Source organism: Cynocephalus volans, chromosome 13 (assembly GCF_027409185.1).
Source record: "Cynocephalus volans isolate mCynVol1 chromosome 13, mCynVol1.pri, whole genome shotgun sequence".
Taxonomy (NCBI): Eukaryota; Metazoa; Chordata; class Mammalia; order Dermoptera; family Cynocephalidae; genus Cynocephalus; species Cynocephalus volans.
Genome location: NC_084472.1, coordinates 30,138,306 through 30,159,112, shown reverse-complemented (window position 1 = coordinate 30,159,112; position 20,807 = coordinate 30,138,306). Strand labels below are relative to the sequence as shown.

At 33.9% G+C, this 20,807-nt stretch overlaps 1 protein-coding gene across 5 annotated transcripts in view; it reads left to right on the top strand.

Annotated features, from left to right (window-relative positions):
* Positions 1 to 20,807, top strand: part of NOL4 (nucleolar protein 4) — a 347,913-nt gene that overhangs the window by 105,084 nt on the left and 222,022 nt on the right. For all 5 annotated transcript variants that reach the window (XM_063077008.1, XM_063077007.1, XM_063077005.1 and 2 more), the window contains 2 exons: positions 15,992 to 16,103; positions 16,989 to 17,101. In XM_063077008.1, coding sequence (XP_062933078.1) covers positions 15,992 to 16,103; positions 16,989 to 17,101 — 225 coding nt within the window. The remainder of the gene's footprint in view (positions 1 to 15,991; positions 16,104 to 16,988; positions 17,102 to 20,807) is intronic.

The window sequence follows — 20,807 nt, the reverse complement described above, 5'->3', positions numbered from 1 at the left end:
GTAGTTGCAGGGAAAGGGTCAAACTGCTCTGAGAGAAGAGGGCAATGGTTCTAGGATCGGACAATGGCCCTAGGAACTGAAGCTGTGGTGGCAGTGAGCTTGTTCTGGTCTTCTTCTGCAGGAAGAATATACCCTGGGCCCCTGAAGTCTTCCATCTTCCCACCTCAGTGTCTCAGTAAATATTGGTTGAAGGAATAAACTATCTTTGTTTCTGTGAAATCTCTACTTTCTTGCTACCAACTAAATAGTATAACGATGTTACTCTAAATAGTAATAATGAAATAGATCAGAGCTGCAGCCCATAGTTGTAAAGACTACACACTGCACAGCTCATGTTTGCAGTGAACAGTGCCCCTGGATTTATGCAATTTTGGAAGCTCTGTATAAAGTAAGAACCAAAAACATTATTGAACACAGGTACTTCCCATTTGCTTTTTAGGGAAAACTTTCTTCCACAATTAACTAATTGTATCACATTTGAGGTAGGATATAAACGCATTATTTATTTTTCCATGCACTGGTTTGTTTATGTCAGTTACGCATACACATTAGTACACACCGCACACACATGTTGACATGCACATATATAGGTTTTGCACAGATGATTTTCAAATATTGAAAACAGCTTCTAAATTTAAACATGGTACACATAACGTTATGTCCATTTTTACATTAGAACGGGCTCACTGTTTCTGGGTAACTAACGACAATGAATATTATTCAGATTATTAAGTTAGATATTTAAAGCATATCAGTGGGAAAAAATTTAAAAAAATCGGTTGCATGGCAATTAAATTTATTAAGTAGCAACTCTAAAATGGAAGAATAGTGTACTGTCGTTTGTCAGCATTGATTTATTTCTCATGTAGGTGTAGTTAGTGTCATCACAGGTGGCAGAGTAGTAGTGCAAATCCTTTATATTCAGAAGCTGTCTTCTTGGAAGTGGAAACAATCAAAAGATATAAGAACTCACCGAAACCATTTATCAACAACTAATGTCACATACCCTGTCATCAGTAACTTTCTTATTAAATAATAATGTCCCTGTGAATATTCCTTGAAAGGAAATTAACCTTTTGGAGAAACTTCGTTAACTCTTTATGTCAGCCTAGTAAATTGCGACTTCAGTGCACCCTAGTGGTGAAAATGAACTAATGCAACTTTAAAAATTAAGAACAACTAATGCCTATTGGATGGGTGATTCTCACTCAGATCCAGAGGTTTATGTTTTCCTGGGAACTGTGATGGTGTAATAAATAAAATCTCCTGAATCAGTTAAAATGTATGAATGTATGCACCTGTATAAATACCTATGTGTATATGTCATCGAGATAAAATATACTAGGAAGGAGGTACAGGACATGTTAGAGTGGAATGAGGTAATAGAAAGAGAATCATGTCAGTTTTGATGCCAGGTAGACTTGAGTTTAATTCCTTATAGTCTAAGTTCTACTTGTGTTATTTTGGCATATTGTTACTTTGTAGGGTTGTTTTGAGGCTCCTAAGTAATAATGTAAAGGTTTTAACATGATAATTGCTTCAAACACTGTAGTTATTATTATTACAGAAAGATTTTTTTTTAGAAAATATGGAGTTGTCTGTGAGGTAACAGGTACTATACACTGCTTTTTTTCTATTAATTAGTCAATGAAACGTTTACTTCCTTCTTTGTGTCAACTATGCTTCTCAGTGACTGGGTATGGGCTGAATGTGTCCCCCAAAATTTTAGGTACAAGAAACAATCCCCACTGTGACAGTGCTGAGAGGGTGGGGAATCCTATTATGGTAAAGGTGGGGTTTTAAAGAGGTGATAAGACTGTGAGAATTGTGTCCTCCTGAATGGATTGATCCATTTATGGAGTAACGTCTGTGGTTCTGATGGCTTTAAAAGAGCACCTGAGTGGTCTAATTCTCTCTTGCTCAGATATTTTGCCATGTGACACTTTACGTCACTGAAGAGACACTACCACCAAGGTCCTCACCAGATCTGTTCCCTGGACTTCGTACTTCTCAGTTTCCAAAGCTGTAAGAAATAAATTCTATTTCTTTATAAATTACGCACTTTCAGGTATTCTGTTATAAGAAACAGAGACTGATTAAATACATGATCTATGGATAATACCTCCCCATGTCTTCATTCATGACTTCCCGAGAATTGAGAATATTATTCATTAGCTTTTGTGAGCAGCAGTTTTAGTCACTTCATGAAAAATAAAAAGAAACCAGCTTTTATCTATATTTTATCTGTTTATCTGCCCTGCTCCCCCTCCTCCCTTGCACCTCCAATTTTCTGGGAATGTCCTCTCACAGTTAACACATAGCACATTTGAGTATGGCTGTGCTCTTTGGCCATAGTAATTTGAAAAGAGTTGAATCCTGAATGAAACTGAGATGGTGTCCCAGCTGCTGCTTCTGAGAATTTGAAATTTGGACTAAGAAATTTCTGTCTTGGTGCGCTGCTTCTCGTCAGTAGAGAAGATGTAAACATGATATCTTTTGTCAAATGTATCCATTAATTGCATAATTATTTATATAGTCTAAAGCAATATCTCTCCATAGGCCTCTGCAGGCTTTTTGGGCAGACAGATGGCATTGCCACCAGTACTCTAGGCCATTTAATATCCCTAACCTTTGGCTGTTAAGTTCCCACAACACAACCCCTAGCTATTGTGATAACCAAAATGCATCATTGCTCTGCGTTTGCAAAAGTCGCAGAGAGAGAACAGTAAATATCTCCAGTTGAGAGACATTTTCTAAAGGACACCATGTGGCCAATTCTCTACCTGGTATCTCTGTAAAATGGTTTTCTTACTTGTCAGTTGTTGAGCAATTCAAGGATTCAGACAATAAATTCTGCATTTGTGGTGCATGATTGTCATCTCACAGATTGCACTTTACCTGCATAAATATTTGAGGGCTGCACAGAATGAAGTCTGAACTTCTCCTTTGTCTTCCATTCCCCTAAGATGGTGAATTCTTACCTTCTTTGAGTGGCTACAGTGACTTCATTCTTGTCTGTGTGTTTCAAAAGAATGGCCGGCTCCCAGCTAGCTAGCAGTGTATAAGAAAGGTAAACTTTGACATGGGAAGTTGCAATAGGAGCCCAGGAGAGCTTGAACGTGCCAGTGAACACTAGACAAAGCAGGTGGAATTCTACTTGTCTTTCTCCCCTAAGCCCCAACGGAAATGTGAATGTATCATATTATACAGACTCTTCAGGAAAAATCAAGAAAGTGGATTTCCCACACTCCCATGTGTGCAATTGTATATTGTGGTGTAGTTCTTCATGCTCCAAGTAATACCATAAACATTTCCTTTGCTGAGTCATCTTATTTACGTGCACTATTTAGGGATTGTCTTTATTTTACTATTAGGAAATATGTATGAAGAAAATCTTTCTTAGTGCCCATCTGCTCATTTTTTATCTAGTATAAAAATTGTCTGTTACAACAATCTGTTCATTAGCAGCCAAATATTCTAGCACAAGAAGTGATACAAAAATAGCATCCACAACTTTAGAGATGCACCCCAATTTATTTGACTATCTCTTTTTGAAATTGTCATATTTATTCAGTTGATGACTATTTTAATTATTGTAAAATAAAACTCCAAATTAAAGATATTATCATTATAAAAAAGATAAGACAGAAGAAAATAAAGCTCATTCCTGAAAAGCAATATATCTAAATTTGAAGTATTTGTATCATCAATGATGCAAAAGCTTTTTTCAATAAAAAATAATTAATTACAATTAATCTTAAATTACATTCTATTCTTGATTTGCCTATACCTTGGTCTAGTAATGTATTCTGATATAGTACCAAATTCTTATGTAGCTCTGGGATGTCGTTACCTATATATATTTTCTTCCCAGAGTTTCTGCATATCATGCAATGAATTTCTATGCCTTCGTCCTAGCTGTGTTTCTGCCTCTTGCTTAGCACAGATACCATTTCCATGTCCCTGGAGAATACTGACTTCAAGCCACTGTCCCACATTCACTTTTCATTTCTCTCCCTCTACAGTTTATGCATTTGCCTTAAAACTCCAAATTGCTTTTAGCTGTTGAAAAATTGACCTGAACTGTCTAAAAATATTCCTGCCTGTTTTAGACCTCCTTTGGCTTTGCCAACCTTCTTTTTAAATTTGACCACATACTTGCCATCTTCTCTCAGCACCACACAAAAATCTTTTGATGGATAGATTGCATTCCTCTATTTTTTATCAGTGTTTTTTACATTGTATATGAGAACCCATTAGTGAGTCACTGTAGTAGTCTGTGATCACTTTTAAAAAATGAAATAGAGAAAACAATAAATGATCAGTTTATTTCATGAATATGAATATGTGCTAGCTTGTAATATAAAATACATTTATACCTGTGCTGTTGGTCTAAAAAGTTGGAAAACATTGCTTCAAATGGACACTGATTTCAAATTGCCTTCAGACGGCCCAATAATGACTTCCACGTACCTTACCTCTCACTTCTGCTCTTAGTATATTCTTAGATTCCACCGACATAACAATTTGTTCCAAATTTAAAATTACTTTCAGACTCAGACCCATATTTTTGTTCATCTTAGATAAATGTATCCTTTAAAGTTGCCAGATTTAACAAATAAGATGCAGGATGCCTGGTTATATTTGAATTGCAGATAAACAATTTTTAATATAAGTTTGGTCCAAATATTGCATGTTTATCTGTCATTCACATTTAATTAGGCATTTCATGTTTTCTTTAGCAACTTTAATCCTATTTAAGAATCAACCCTAGGTATTCCTGTCTAGGCTAGGTCACCCCCCTCAACTAAGTGAAAAAGGCAAGGAGAGCTGATGAATGGGTGTGAAAATTGTACGTAGAAAATAATCAGAAAGAAGAAAGGGAAAGAAGTGGGCAATAATATGAACTGGAAATAGCACACCGGCTTAATGATAACAAATTGTAGTGATTGCAAAACAAGCAGTATTTCAGAATTGATAGGAACCCAAACCAAACCTGAGAATCCTCCACCAGGGGAGCAGTGGTGAGTTTGGAGCTGATTGCAAATCTAGCAGCATACTGGTTTCGGTATTAGAAAGCACCGGAATTCATTACAGCACCAGAATTCAGCTGGTCTTTAACAGACATCTAGAGATCAGATATATACAGCATACCACAAAGTCTTTCTGAAAGAGTAGGTAAGGTTCTGAAAAATTGTTGAGGTCCAGAGTGAATGCAGATTTTATTAGGCAGGCCAATATGTCTGGCTTTTTGTCTAATTGACGTTGCCAAGCACGCACATTTCACGTAAGAGTTTTTGTGTTGAGTCCTTATCAAAGTATTTCTCAGAATCACTTCAAAATTAATGAAACAGTTACTAATAGGTGATTCCAGTAATTTGATATATCCAGACACATTGATCTTTAGAACCAAGTCTAACAGGATTCAGAAATAATTACAGTGCTTATGCATTCAGTAGGTATTTGATGAGTAAATGTTTAGTTGAAAAAAATCTTTATTTTTGCAAGACTGTTTCCTTACACATCTCTACAAATTAATTATTTCCTCTGTAGAAGTACAATTATGTGCACTGCTCATCATTTCTCATGCACGGAAAGAGTAAAAGAGACCTTTTATAAGTATAAGAGCAAACCATTGGCTGGGTACCTCAATTTTGCCACACATCTAGAAAAATATCAAAGCCATGGCTCCATGCAAATTTTCATATCAGATTCCACTGTGGGACAAATGTGACCGTGTTCTGCAAGCTTCCCCCTCCCCCCTTTTTTCTTAGTTCTAAATGTTTCTCTTGAAATATATAAATATACAGTATATAAAACAGATAAAGGCAGAGAGACCCTTATTGAATTGGAGATGTTGCCCAGAGCCTAGATTTCCTTCCTCAGTTGGAGGTCTTTCTGGGCTACCATGTGCTATGTCTTTATGAACCAGTGTATATGAGGTCTTTAACAACATTTGGATTTATAGGCTGTGTTCAATTCTATTTTAATTTTATTTTTTTATATAAATTTTTTATAGATGCATTATCCAGTCATGTACATTGCAAGTAGTTTGTGATAGAAGTTTTTTCAACTGTAGTAAGATAAACAAATTGTACTAGGAGATTATTTTTAATTTATTCTTTATTCACAATCTTGAGGGTGTTTATAAGTCAAAATGTCAGAAATTTGGCCCCAAGGGAAAATTCTTCCGAGTGTACTTAGTGATAATTGACAAAAGCTATGCTTTTCATGTTTTTATTCCTTAAAAATAAAGGTATTATTGCTATTCTCTAAATTTATTTTTAAAACAAAATGTGGAAAAGGTGATTTACAAAAATTAATGTTATTGTACCAATTTTCCTTTGCTCTAATGCTCAGTATATGAAAAGGAACACAGTACACCAAAGCATCAAGTTACTATTTCAAATTACTGATATTTAGTAACATTAATCCTTTTCTTCTTTTATGACACTAGTAAACTTGGGTCAAAATGGTATGATTTGGTAATATGTCTCTTGATTAGCTTGTTTTTGTTTCTTTAATAAAGTGATTGTTAGAGCTGATTCACCCGTGTCATATGATGTCTCTATTTCAGCTCAGGCATTAACTTCAAATCTTAGTCCAAAAATGGCTTCTCTGCTGATGAATTTCTTTTAACAGAAGTTTTGTTCCTTTAGAAATAGGAAATTATTACACAACTCTCATACATCCCATTAAAAGTGGAAATCCTGTGCATTTAGTTCCTGGCTCTTATAATACTACTGCATTGTTGCAAAGCCATCATTTTAGCTATCAGTTTTGCTGGAACAGAACAGATGGCCTGTTAATTTCTTCCAGGTGGAGCTCTGTATTGTTACTGTATAGTCTGATGTGTTTCTTGTAGAACCTGAGACAAGGTACAAAGTGCTTGGCTGTTCCCTGTATTTAGAAGGGTCACTTCAATATGGTTAGAGCATTTTATACTTATAAAGGACCTCACACCAGGAAACATTATAAGCATTTTAGAATAATTTATTCTGTGAGGTTAATATCTCAGCTCTCTGTGGATGAAAGTCTCTCTCTATCTTTTTTAACACTGATAACCAGGACCATCTATAAAACATGATGGTTAAAGGGCTAGATCTGAAACCATATTATCCACATGTGAGTCTTCTCTCTTGTACTTGATTGACAAAATACCCAAACTCTCTGAAGTTTAGTTACCTTATCTGGTAAACAGAGATCATAAAGGTGATGGTGGTAATAGATTTGTGAGACTGTTGTGAGGATTAAGTGACAAAATCCATATGAAGCTCTGGTTTAGCATGATCCATTTATTAGGTACTCAGTTAACAGAAAACAGCCACACGTAGATTGTTTAGGAAGCGTTGTTTTCTGTGTAACACAGCCAAAGCAAGTAACAGTCATCATATAATTAATGAGAGTCTTAATTTTGCTAATTGTCAGTTCTCTACAATTTCAGGAACCAGAGAATTGCAGATTTATGTACAAGCTGAATAAGGTTAGAGAGGCTTTCTGTTGAAAATACTCAGAAATGAAACAGTTGCATTAGAGAGGAAGGATTCTTGGGATTGAGAAAGAACAGTGTGGGTCAAATTCCCATTTTAAAATTCTTCGCTGTTATCAGTTTTTCTTTCAATTTGCAATACTTTGTGGCTTGAGTTGAGGAGATAAACTTACATCATGCAATTATGAGATGTGCAGTATGAAAAAATATGGAGCAAAACTACTATTTATTTATTAAATTGTTTTGATTAATTGATCAACTTCTTCAATTTTTCTAACTTTGTATTACTTCATGTATTCAGATCCAAGCTGAAAAGTAATTCATTTATGAAGTTAAAACTCTGTATTATAAAAGTAAATGTAAGAAAAATTTAGGTATTATGTATTAGTGAATTTACATGAGTTAATCTATGGTTGATTTTTTATTTCAGTCTCTTTGGATAACTGACATTTCTACCTTAACTGCACTGTGTTGAAGGGAAGGTGAGTGGCATTTGAAAACTGCCAGAATTTGGCGTTATATTTGTAGGGCTTTGTTCTAAAAGGCAGACATTGGTAAGGTGGAATGGTCCTCCTCCTTTCCAGAGTAATATTTGTCAGTGGACTTTTCAGAAATGCATTCCCAATAGTTAGCTTTTTTATTTCATTTTATTTTTTTAACCCTACAGATGGAAGATAAGCAACAATGCCCCTTATTGAACTTGATCACTGGATTTTCTTCAGGTGGATTGGTTTATCATTAGATTACTAATGATGTGCTGTCTATTCTCTAGAGGCCAATTTCATTGTTAAGTCCATTAAAAGACACTGCAGTTCAATTATTTTTATATAGAAGTATTTCCTTTCTTTTGAGATGGTAGAAGTCATTTTCACTTCTAATTTATGATAATTTGATTTATTGTTTCCTGAATTACTGTTATTAGTTCTACTGGACTTACAATATAATATTTTCACTAAAAACAATGTCGATGCTGACCAATACACAGATGAATTAAGGCCTGTAGAAGTGGTAAATATGTTTTAAAATTACCTTGTGCCGCATCTCCCTCACTCCTCAGCCATACCTAATTCAAAATTAAAAAATAATAACAATAACAACATATCTTTAGCCATGACTCAAGTTTAAGGAAGTTTAGCAAGTGCTGACTTTTTCTGATGACACTATGATACTTTGTTTTTGGTTTTTAAATGAAATTTAAAAAAGAAGTTTTGATGTTTCTGCTTTCCATGAGCTCTAATTGAATTTGCCTAATCTGCCTGTTGGATAAGCCAGTCATGGTCCATTAAATTTACAGAAATAGACCAGGATTTGGGAGATTCATGTTTGAGTTCCAGGTCTTTACATCACACAGTGTAACAATGGCAATTCATTTCATCTCTTTATACAGTCAACCAGTTTTTCAAAAAATTACTCTAAAATCTGTTTTAGCCATCTAAAATAATGGATGTAAAAGCCCAATGAAAAGTATAATACATTATATAAATATAAGAAAGCTAATCTAGGGTCATAGAAGATAACCTTTCTAACTAATAGATGCCCCATAATTATTTTCTTGATAACTATTTTTAGGTTATTAGTTTGTAAGTTTCAATATGGCTATGTTCCAGGCCTTCCTTTGTATGTTTATTTCAGTTGTGAGCAATATATGTGGTTTGTCACATGGCAGTTATCTTTTTAATGTTTAGTTCATAGGGAAAAAGACCAATATCCATTCACGTTATGGTTTGCTTATTATTATGAACAAGAAGCAGCATTTCTGTGTTCATAAACAAATGCTAAAGAAATACTCCATTTCTCAAATACAAAAATATTTTTAAGAATATATTTTCAAGTGAAGTCATCGCCCATGTTCTAGCAAATGTTCTATACTGTATATTCAGAATCCACTTTCTATCCAGAAACAGATAAGTGGTTTTATTGAAAAAGTAGGTTAGGAAAATAGTCATTTGTGAATGATTATAGCATTGTATATAATTAATTATAGTGTTAGTAGAATGGTACTTCTATTATCTGAATTGAAATGTTTTTCATTTTTTGTTCCTTATTTCTAGGTTTTATTTGCAACTGCAGTTACATATTGCATGAAGTATGTTAGGGCTTTAATGAATGGAAAACCTTGAAGAATGTGTCCCTGAGTTTTATCATCATTTAGGAACATCTATTTAAAGTTGATTTAGGATTTTAAACATTCACTGCCTGCAAACAGAAACAGGCCTTTTCTAAGGGAAATAGGGTGTTTAGTCCAGACCTCAAGTTCAAAAATGGCTTCACAAATAAGCTTTCAATGTCATCTGTGAATGGGATTAAAGATAGATGCAGTATATTCAAATATACTATAATTAAAGAACTTTTAAAGGACACTCCTTTGTTTTGAAAAATATTCTGAGAACCTCAGCAATGAAGATTGCCCAGGACTCTTTCTTTTTTCTCCCCCCCGCCGATTTATTGAGGTATAATCGGCAAATAAAAGCTGTATATTCTTAAGGTAAACAACATGATGTTTTGATATACATAAACATTGCGAAATAACCAAAATAAAGTTAATTAACATATCCATCACTTCACACACTGAACATTTCTTTTTGTGGTGAGAACATGTAAGATTTGCTTTCTTAGCAAATTTCAAGCATACATTACAGCATTATTAATTAGAGTGACCATGCTGTAATTAGATCTCCAGAAATTATTCATCTGGCATAACTGTACTCTTTGTATTTTCTGACCAAGATCTTCCCCACCCTTCAGCTCATGACAACCACCATTCTATTCTACGCTCAGCTTCTGTGAGTTCCACTTTTTCAGATTCCACATATAGGTAAGACCATTTGTCTTTCTGTGCCTGACTTATTTCACTTAGCATAATGTTCTCCAGATTCATCCGTGCTGTTGCAAATGACAGGATTTCCTTCTTTTTTTAAGGCTGAATAATATTTCATTGCATCTATATATCACATTATTATATATGTTACATATTACACATGTGTCTCACGTTTTCTTTATCCATTCATCTATCAATGGAGGTTTCCATATCTTAGCAATGTGAATAATTCTGCAATGAATATGAGAGTACAGACATATCTTTGAGATAATTATTTCCTTTGGATATATACCCTGAAGTGGGATTGCTGGATCATTTGGCAATAATCATTGCTGGATTATTTGTAATTTTTAAGGAAATTTCATATTGTTTTCATAATGGCTGTATCAATTTACATTTTCACCAACAGTGTACAAGGGTTCCCTTTTCTCCAAATCCTCATAAACACTTGTTATCTTTTGACTTTTTAATAATAGTCATTCTAGTAAGTGTAAGATGATAGTTCATTGTGGTTTTGATTTGCATTTCCCTGATAGTGATATTGAGCATTTTTTCATGTATCCATTAGCCATCTCTATGTCTTCTTTTGAAAAGTAACTGTTCAAATCCTTTGCCCATGTCTTAGTATGTTGGGCTGCTGTAACAAAATACCTTAGACTGGTTAATTTATAAACAGTAAAAATTCATTCTCACAGTTATAGAGGCTGGCAAGTCCAAGATCAGGGCCCCAGCATATTTAGTGTCTGCTGGATCTGCTCTCATGACCTGATTACCTCCTAAAGGCCCTACATCCCAACACCACTGCACTAGAGATTAAGTTTCAACATATGAATTTTGGGGGGACACAGACATTCAGACCATAGCAGCCCAGGTTTAAATCTGGTTATCTGTTTTATTGTTACTGAGTTGTTTGATTCCTTATATATTTTGGACATTAACCCTTCATCAGACGTGTGGTTTGCAAATATTGTCTCCCATTTTTCAGGTTGTCTGTTCACTATGTTCATTATATTTCCTTTACTGTGCAGAAGTTTTTTAGTTTGTCACAATCCCATTTGTCAATTTTTGCTTTTGTTGCCAGTAATTTTGGGGTCATAGCTAAAAATTTATTGCCCAGACCAATGTCAATTTTCCCTATGTTATCTTCAAGTAGTTTTATATTTTCTGGCCATACATCTAAGTCTTTAGTCAATTTGGGGTTGAATTTTTATATGGTGTGATATAAGGGTTCAATTTCATTTTTATGCATGCATATATCCAGTTTTCCCAATGCCATTTATTGAAGAGACTATCCTTTCCCCGTGCATGTTCTTGGTATAGTTGTTGAAGATCAATTGACCATAAATGTGCTGATTTATTTCTGGGCCCTCTATTCTGTTCCATTTTGTCTGTGCATCTGTTTTTATGCCATTGCCATACTGTCTTGATTACTATAGTTTTGTAGCATATTTTGAAGTCAGGTAGTACGAGGCCTCCACATTTGTTCTTCTTGGTCAAGATTGCTTTGGCAATCTGGATGATCTATCCATTGTTGAACGTGAAGTATTGAAATCCCCTACTAATATTGTACTGCTGTCTATTTCTCCCTGCAGTTCTATTAATATTTACTTTATGTGTTTAGATGCTTCAACGTTGAATTCATATATATTTGCAATTGTTATATACTCTTGATGAATTGACCACTTTATCATTATATAATAACTTTCTTTGTCTCTGGTGATAGTTTTTAACTAAAGTTCTATTACGTCTGATATAGATCAGCCAGCCTTGATCTCATTTGGTTGCCATTTTCATTGAACATATTTTTGTATCTTTCACTTTCAGCTTGTGTGTGTCCTTATACCTAAAGTGAGTCTCTTATAGGCAGCATTTAGTTGTATCTTATTTTTTTAATCCATTAAACTACTCTATGACTTTTTATCAGAAAATTTAATTCATTTACGTTTAAAGTGATTATTGATAGATAAGGACTTACCACTGTGATTTTGATAATTGTTTTCTGACTGTTTCAAAATTTTCTTCTTTTTTGTTCTCTTCCTTATAATTTAATGATATTTTGTAGGTATATGTTTTGATTCCTTTCTCTTTAACTTTTTTATATCTACTACAGTTTTCTTTTTGTGTATGTGTTGTTACTATGGAGCTCACATAAAACATCTTATAGTTACAACAAGCTATTTTTAGCTAACAATTTAACTTTGACTGCATTCAAAAACATGGAGTCTGGGGCATAGAAGTAGGCCTGTTGCTGGGGTTTAAAGTGAACTTGAAATCGAGTGCCCACTTTACTCTCCTTTCACCATGCAGAGAGTATCTCTTTCCAAGCTGTATTGTGTGGGTTTGAGGGAGAGTTGATAGGGGTAATGTAAAACTGTCCTTCCTAACTTCTTTATTGAATTTTTTCTTATTTCTATGCTTTACCCGGGTGCTGTAGCCTATATTACATATATACCAGGTTTTGGATTGCTTACCTCTTGTGAAAGTATTTTTGTACATAGATAGTTGTTCAAATTGATGTTTCTATGAGAAGACAAGCTGGAAATACCTATTCCACTATCTTGGTGACTTCTGAAAATCCTAGGACCCATTTAATTTCAAAGATGTTCAGGAGAAAGGATTCCAAATAAGAAAAAAATGAATGATTTTTCCTCTTCACCTCCATAACAGGAAAACTACTTTTTCAGAAATGAGTATGAGATGTGAAAAGCCTGCTTGGAGGATCTCTCCTTCCTGTGCCTAAGAAGCCTGTGTGGTCTGAGGGCCCCAGTGAACATGAGGAGGGGGAAAGAAAGACTCAAGGGGAGTGGGATGCCTTGGCAGGTCTCCCCATAAAATGGATTCTGAACACCAACAAAAGTATCCCCAAATAAGTGCTTTTATACTTTTATAGAACATGTAATGACTTGCTAAGCATAGTCAGAACCACACCAGAGAGAATCATGTCCTAAAATACTGGCTAAAAAAAAATCTTTCCTCAGATACCAAATGGGACATTGCATTATTCCACACACAAGTGTACACGTGGACACAGACATATTTGTGACCATAGTTTTGGGGTTTTTTTAATGAGTTTTATTTATTTATTTTTATTTTTTGTTGAGATTATTTATTATACACTGGAGTACAAAGTTGACTATCAATAGTTGCATACAGTGTGTAATGGTCAAATCAGGATAATTAGCTTATTCATTGTTAAAATATGTTATCATTCTTTGTGTCCCTTAACCAATTTCTCATTAATTTATCATTAACCCCTTCCCTCTCCTCCTCCCCTCCCCGTTTCCATCTCTAGTGACCACAGTTCTTTTCTCTCTTTCTAAGAGTTCAATGTATTGTGATTGTTTTTTAGAATAAAGCTATAAAAGAAATGTGATATGATTAATGATGATTCTGGAGGTAAATGATGCTAGGACAAGTCATGCGATCAAGTCTGGTCAATGATAAATCTGTCTAGAACAAATTTCTACAGAACTTCTTTATTAGGATTGGGAAAAGAATAGATTGTGGGAAGCCTCAGGACTGTGAAAGCCAATGGAGTTTCTCTCCAACTCCACCGCTCACCTATCTCTCTTTCAATGGAAGATTTCTCTTTAATGTAAGTGTATTAGTCATCTCTGTTGCTTATATCAAAATATCTGAAACTGGGTAATTTATAAGAAAATGAAATTTATTTCTTACAGTTTCAGAGGCTGGGAAGTCCAAAGTCCAGGGAATGTATATAGTGAGAGCCTTATTCCTGGGAGATGACTCTTTGTGGCAGTGCAGGGTATCACATAGTGAAATGGCATGAACAAGAGAGAGAATAACCTCCTCACTTGAGAAACCCTCTATGAAAATCAATGGAACATTCTCCTTAAATCCTGCTTGTTATTGAATTTACTGGTTAACCTCATTAGTTCTAATGAATTATAACTGCTCGTGAGTTAAAATATGAAGTATAAAGACTAAGCATGCATCACACTTTTTTATTACTTCCAAATTATTGTATAATAAATTTTCAGAGAGTCAGAAAAAAGATCTCTAATCAAATAAATAAATCAGGTAAAAATGTTAGTTCCTTCTGTAAGGATAAAAAAATAGGAATAAAATATCTGTATGCCTTTGTGTGGGTATGTGTGTGTATAGAGAGAAAGAGTGAGCAAGAGAGAGTGAATGAGAATTTAAATTGTATATATATTTCTTTATTCAATAACTAAAATAAAATATTTTGACAAAATACTTTTAAATTTTTCTGTTTATTTTTCTCTCACAATACCTGCATAGTCTAAAGTTTGTATTATTTTTTAATTTGGGCATTTTAATTTATAAATAATAATTATATTTTTAAATTAGAATTTTATATTTCAAATCCTAGAGGAGTTGAATTTTAATTACCTGTATATGGATTACCCATGGCAGATTTTGATTTTAGACTTTGTTTCCTCTTTGCTATTCTTATGGCTTCTTTTCCTTGAAAGTCAATGGGTTGACTAAATGATGCAAACTGATTTTAATATTAAATTCAGGGAAGAGTGAGTTTTACAATTTTGGATCTTATACAGGGTTTTCTTAATACTATGGCATAGATAAACAAAAAGTTGACTCTGTAACTACTAAGTAAATTAAGACACATTTACACTCAATTACACATTTAGTGCATATTTTCCCTCCTTTCTACTAATCTAAACTAGGTCAGTGTTCATAACGGCTATACGTGCACCTGAGAAGTCATCTGTGGCATTTATGTCTGCTTTACAACTCATTTATTCTTACTGTTTATCTCATATTTCATGTATCGATGTTAGTGTTGTGGTAGAAAACTAAAGCCCTGCTTCAGACTTCTTAGTAGCACTGTCTGAGTCAGTGTCAGCTTTTATTTAGAGATGTTTAACAATTTATCAGTTTTACTTTAGGAATTGCCTTCTTTGATGAGAGAAGTACCTTGGTTTTTGAAAAGTTAATATTTATAAAATCACTGTAATGGGAGCACTGGTATCTAGCTTGCTTCTAGATCATGGTTCTGAAAATAAAGCTCTGCATAGGGCACAGGAAAAGCTTACTCTGACAATCAGCGTGAGCTGTTGTGGCCATGATTTATGAAAAACTGACAAAAAGTAAATGTAATAGGTGGCCTAAATGCATTTCCAGGTGTGTCATTTTCTGTGGAAGGGATGATTCACTGCAGTAAACATATATACGAGTCGGTTTGAGTTTATCTTTTATTCTCACTCAAAATATTTTGGAAAGCAATTATAAAGAAATGCTCATTATGCAAAATCCAAAGTTTATCGTTTCTACTTGGTGCTAAATTTTAAAATGTATATGTAAAATTGGATAAAATTTTAATTGTGCTAGCAGTAAGTTTGAAAAACAAATTTGGTGATGTTTATAATAAGGAAAATTCACTAGGATATCTATACACTGTAATTATGTTTACTAAAAGAAATGCAGAAATATAAACAGACACGCATCCACATGTGGCTGATTTTTTTTCTCCACATGGCGTTATTGGCTATTATTAAGAGACAACTAATCAAGTTGGATAGATATTTCTTGAAATGATGCATGGTACGCAGTGCATGCTTTCATTGTGCTTCCTGCCATTATGGAATAACGTGTCTTATTTGGAAATACAATGATCATTTCTGTTAAATCACGCTCAGTCAGCTTACATAATAACACCTATATTTTGTGAATTATTTCAGATTTCAGAGAGCTATGCCTTCCTACCAAGAGAAGCGGTGACACGATTTCTAATGAGCTGCTCAGAGTGCCAGAAAAGAATGCATTTAAACCCAGATGGAACAGATCATAAAGGTAGCCACAGTGTCAAATAGTGAGATTTAAAGTAATTTTATTCATAATGGCAATTTATATCTCACATTTTTATAAAAATGTGGTGGACTGAAATAGTTCAACAAGTCAGATCATCTCATTTATTCAAGTAAGAAGCAATGAATTTTGAATATCCACTTATGAAGTAATTCAGTGCCCACTCTTAGAAGAAAGACAGTTTCAACTGTGGCAAATAACATTTTTCCCCCTATAATAATGTTTTAATTTTCATTTATTATATGTATTTCATGGTATTTTAGATATATTCAGCAAAGAAATTGATTTTTAACAATGTCTTTTAAATCTACCGACTCCTTATATCTAAAAATCATGCATAATATAGAGTTCCTTCACTGAAAATTTTTACATAAAATTACTATTTGGCTTTAGCTTTCACTAAAAAGTAATCTAGATTGTTTTCCTACAGATGAATTTTTCTCAGAGCTTAAATTAATTTCAGAGACACATTTAGGCTAGTCCATTCCCATGTGTTGAAGGATGAGTAGCTCAGACAAAAAGAAAAGTTCTTTTAGCATTAAGTACATATGACTACAGAAAGTAGTTGTATAGCAAAGAAGAAAAATACAAATAATTGTGTTTAATCACATTAACTTTATTCATTTTTACTCAGGATATTTAAATCTCCCCTATAGTTAGAAATAATTAATTTATCCATGCTGTTCATTTGTGTCGATACATGTTTATAGATCCTTGCCAGTTATTTTTTCTACAATCCATCTACAATGCTGCCAAGCTTTTAAACACGTATCTAGAATGCTAATTCAATTTGGACAAACTGGATCATTCTGAAATTATAGGTAAAATACAATATTCCTTTCATTACCCATGAAAAATGTTTTATTGCAGATAATGGAAAACCTCCCACGTTGGTGACCAGTATGATTGACTACAACATGCCAATCACCATGGCATATATGAAGCACATGAAACTGAAGCTGCTAAACTCACAGCAAGATGAGGTAAAAGGAAAACATCTACGTTTGCATCACTTACCAATTGGAATGGAATTGATAACCATGACTATCACATTAAGCATGATGGCATTTTGAAGACAGTAATTTATTTTTTAATTAAAGGAATGTCACCAGGGTTGCACAGATGGAGAAAGTAGATGGAGATTCCTAGTCTGTGATGCAGTCTCTGTCTTGACACATGTATCTTAGTGTCGTGTGGGAATTTCTTGACTCCCAAGGAAGATTTATTTTCCTTAGCAGACTGCCATTAAGCTAGCCTTGGTAAAGTGTTTAGAAAGTTCAGGGGAAAAAATTTCAGACTAAAGTATCTCAAATATATAAGCTTCTGAGAAATTTTTAAGTACTAAGGTTATTTTGCCTGGCAATCCAAAAAAAAAAAAAAAAAAACCCAGCAACAACAACATAGAATTAATAGGTATTTCAAGTTTAGTCATTTCTCCACCATTCAAATCTTGCATATATTTTACAGTTATTTTTCAGTTAACCATTATTGTATATATTTCTTTGTTTACTTCTTTGCATTTTCTAGAGATGATTTACGATGGTTCTACTTAATGGGAGGTATTTTGATATTTCAAATTATTCTATTTAATTTGCATAGTGAGAATCTAACAATGTGCTGGCATTTATTAGACACAAAATGTATATTTGTTGACATTCTCTAGGGTCCTAGTTAGCTACCCATTTTGGTTGAAGTAACTCAAAGGTAGGGACTAATTTATATATGTGCCCTGTTTATAGTCTCCAAAAGACGTAGCAACAGCAAATACACAATAGGGGCTTAATGAATCACTGTTAACTAGTTAGTAGCCATTAATTAATAGAAACATTCAAATTATTTACATTAGGAACAGGAACTCAAGCTAATACAATTTTTCCTCCTTGAAATTTCCCTAGAATAGAAAATGTGGTTAAATATTTATTTTTCTAACAGCATTATTTGGTAAGGTATCATTAAATTCTTGTAAAATTACTTTGTTGAGCTAACTTCGTAAAACTCACAGATTCTGTTTTCCTCTGTATTTGAGTAGGTTTAAACTCAAGGCTGTATTTATAAAATGGTTTGACCTCAATAGACTTTATTCAAGGTACTCTTTTTAAAAAGATCCTTATTAGCTCAATGGCAGTATCAGATTACATATTACCAGATGGCTACATATAAAAGATTGAATAAATAGTAATAAAATCACTGGGTTAAAGACACCAGAGATAATTAAGAAAATATTAATGTCTATCCATTCCTGAGAATGAAAAACATTATTTCCATGATACATTACATAATAGAAAAAAAATTTTACAAGTGTCTCAAAAACTTGTCAGAAATGTCAAATTATTTGTAGGAAACTCATTTCGATATTGAGATGTTTATTTCTAGGCCGAAAAGTAAGAAAATCAACTTTGTGCCAACAATACAGCTCACATATGCTGATCACTTCTGTCTTCTGAAAAAATCACAAGTATTTTACACAAAAGAAATAGATCCTTTTAAATTATAACTGGAGTAGGAAAATAACTCTTATCCATACATTTTGAAAATACTAAATTGGATGTACATCACCTTAAACATATTTAGGTACATGACTAGTTATATTATTTACCAAATTTTAGAAAATTGTGATTATTTGAAGATAGGAAGGGGGTTAAGTGAGGTAAGTCAGATTAAAATGGAATTCAAGTGAGATATTCCTTTATGATAAATTATATTTAAATTTGAATAAGCATTAATTCAATCAGCTCAACTGGTACAATCAGCTTTACTGAGTACTTTCTATGTACCTGACACTCCTGCAGTTAAGTTAACAAAAATCCCGCCTTTATGAAGCTTATCTTCTAGTGGATAGAACAGACAATAAAGAAAATAAATAATAAAAGTATTTATATAAGAAGAAACTAACAGAAGATACTGAAAAAGAGCAGCCAGGGTATTAGCAGGAAAATCAGGAGAGTTTGTGAACTAGAAGAAAATTGAAGAAAGTTTTACAAGGAGTCTAGAGTAATCTATTGAGTCAAATCAGCTAAGTCAATTAAAAAGAAGACTGAGGAATGAATTTGTATTCATCCTTGCGAAAGTCAATTGTGTTCTTGACAGAAGCAGTGTTGTGGAATGGTAGGGATAAAAGCCTGATTGGAGTGGATATAAAAGAGTATTGGAGGCAGCAAGGTCATTGGAAGAGTTTTGCTCTGGAGGGAAGCAGAGAAAGAGGCAGTTGCTGGTGGGGAGTGGGAACAGGAGGTGCTTGTTATGTTTATTTTTCTAAGATCAGAAGTAATAGCATATTTGCATGTTTGTGGGAATCATGCTGTGGAGGTAAACAATAATGCAGGAAAAAGGAAGGAGAATTGGTGAAGGGATATCCTTGGCATTATTGGGGATAGTTTCTTGTGCAAAATTGGAAGAATTGCCTTTAGAATGGAGCACAGAGAGGAGAGATCAGATAGTGGTAGATAGATGGAAATGGTGATGGAGCTAGTAGAAGTGTTCTTCCTTTTGCTTCTAATTCCTCAGGAAAAAAGGAAGCAAGAGTTAGGATGTTTTAGAATGTGTTGGAAGTTTGAGAAAAGAAGAGGATATGAGAAGTAGAAATCTAGACAGTGTGAAATGAATGTACCAGGAAAATGGCTCTTTTTTGAATTTCATGTTGTTATATTTAGAGTGAAATCATTTAAATGATTGCTTGTCTCCACATTCACCTATACGGGAGCATGGGTTCACCTATATAGGAGAGTAAGGGGAAAATTGGAATTAATCTTGTTTTGGGTCTTATCAAAAGAATGGAGGTGTTATACATGGTATGATTAAAACGACAGGCTATGGAATTTTAACACATGAGAAGGTAAGTGAGGTCATGAGAGGTGGGGCAGGAGGGAGGCAAGTCAATAAAAAAGGATTAGAACATTGGATTATGAATATCAGTGGGATGGAAATTTTGTTTTGGCTGGAATATTAGAGCAAGTGATCTGAAAATTTTGAGATGCTGTGCAGAGAGTGAGATGCTTGAAATCAGGATTATGGAAGATTTGCAGTTATTGATCACGGAATGCGTACAACATGATTGTGAGGGCAACGTGACTGAAAAGGGTGGAGGACAAGATCGTTGGGGAAGAATTCATGGAAATGAGAAGGAAGGATGCCTCCAGAGTTACTGAAATCTCCAAGGCTTGAAGCATGAGTCGTATCAACGTGAGTGAAAGGGAGCCTGAACAAAACTCAGAGGAAGGTGGAGGACTGACTTGGGGATAAGTAGATAATTGTACCAAATAGAGGGTAATATTCATTGGGGTAAATTTTGTTAATTATTTTGTAAATAGGACAATGTTTTAAAAAAAGGCTTTGTGGAATGAAAGCAGAAACTCTCTTTTATACTCTAGAGGCTTTATCTATATTATCTAATTTCATCCTTACAACGACTAATACATTGTTCTGTCTCCATTTTGAAGATGGGAAACGAAGGCTTTGAGCTAATCAAATGTACTCTAGTGGTAAAGCTAATACAGAGCAGATCAGATATTTCAACCTTGGTTTGGAGACTTCAGAGCCTGAGGTCTTCCCAATGTACAGCACAAATGTTTTAAATTACTACTAACTATTCACTTTATTGAAACCAATTATTGTAAATAAGGTGGTATGGTGTAGCCCAAAGGGGAAAAAGTAGATGGTTTTCAGTTATCTATTGCTGTGTATCTCCATCAA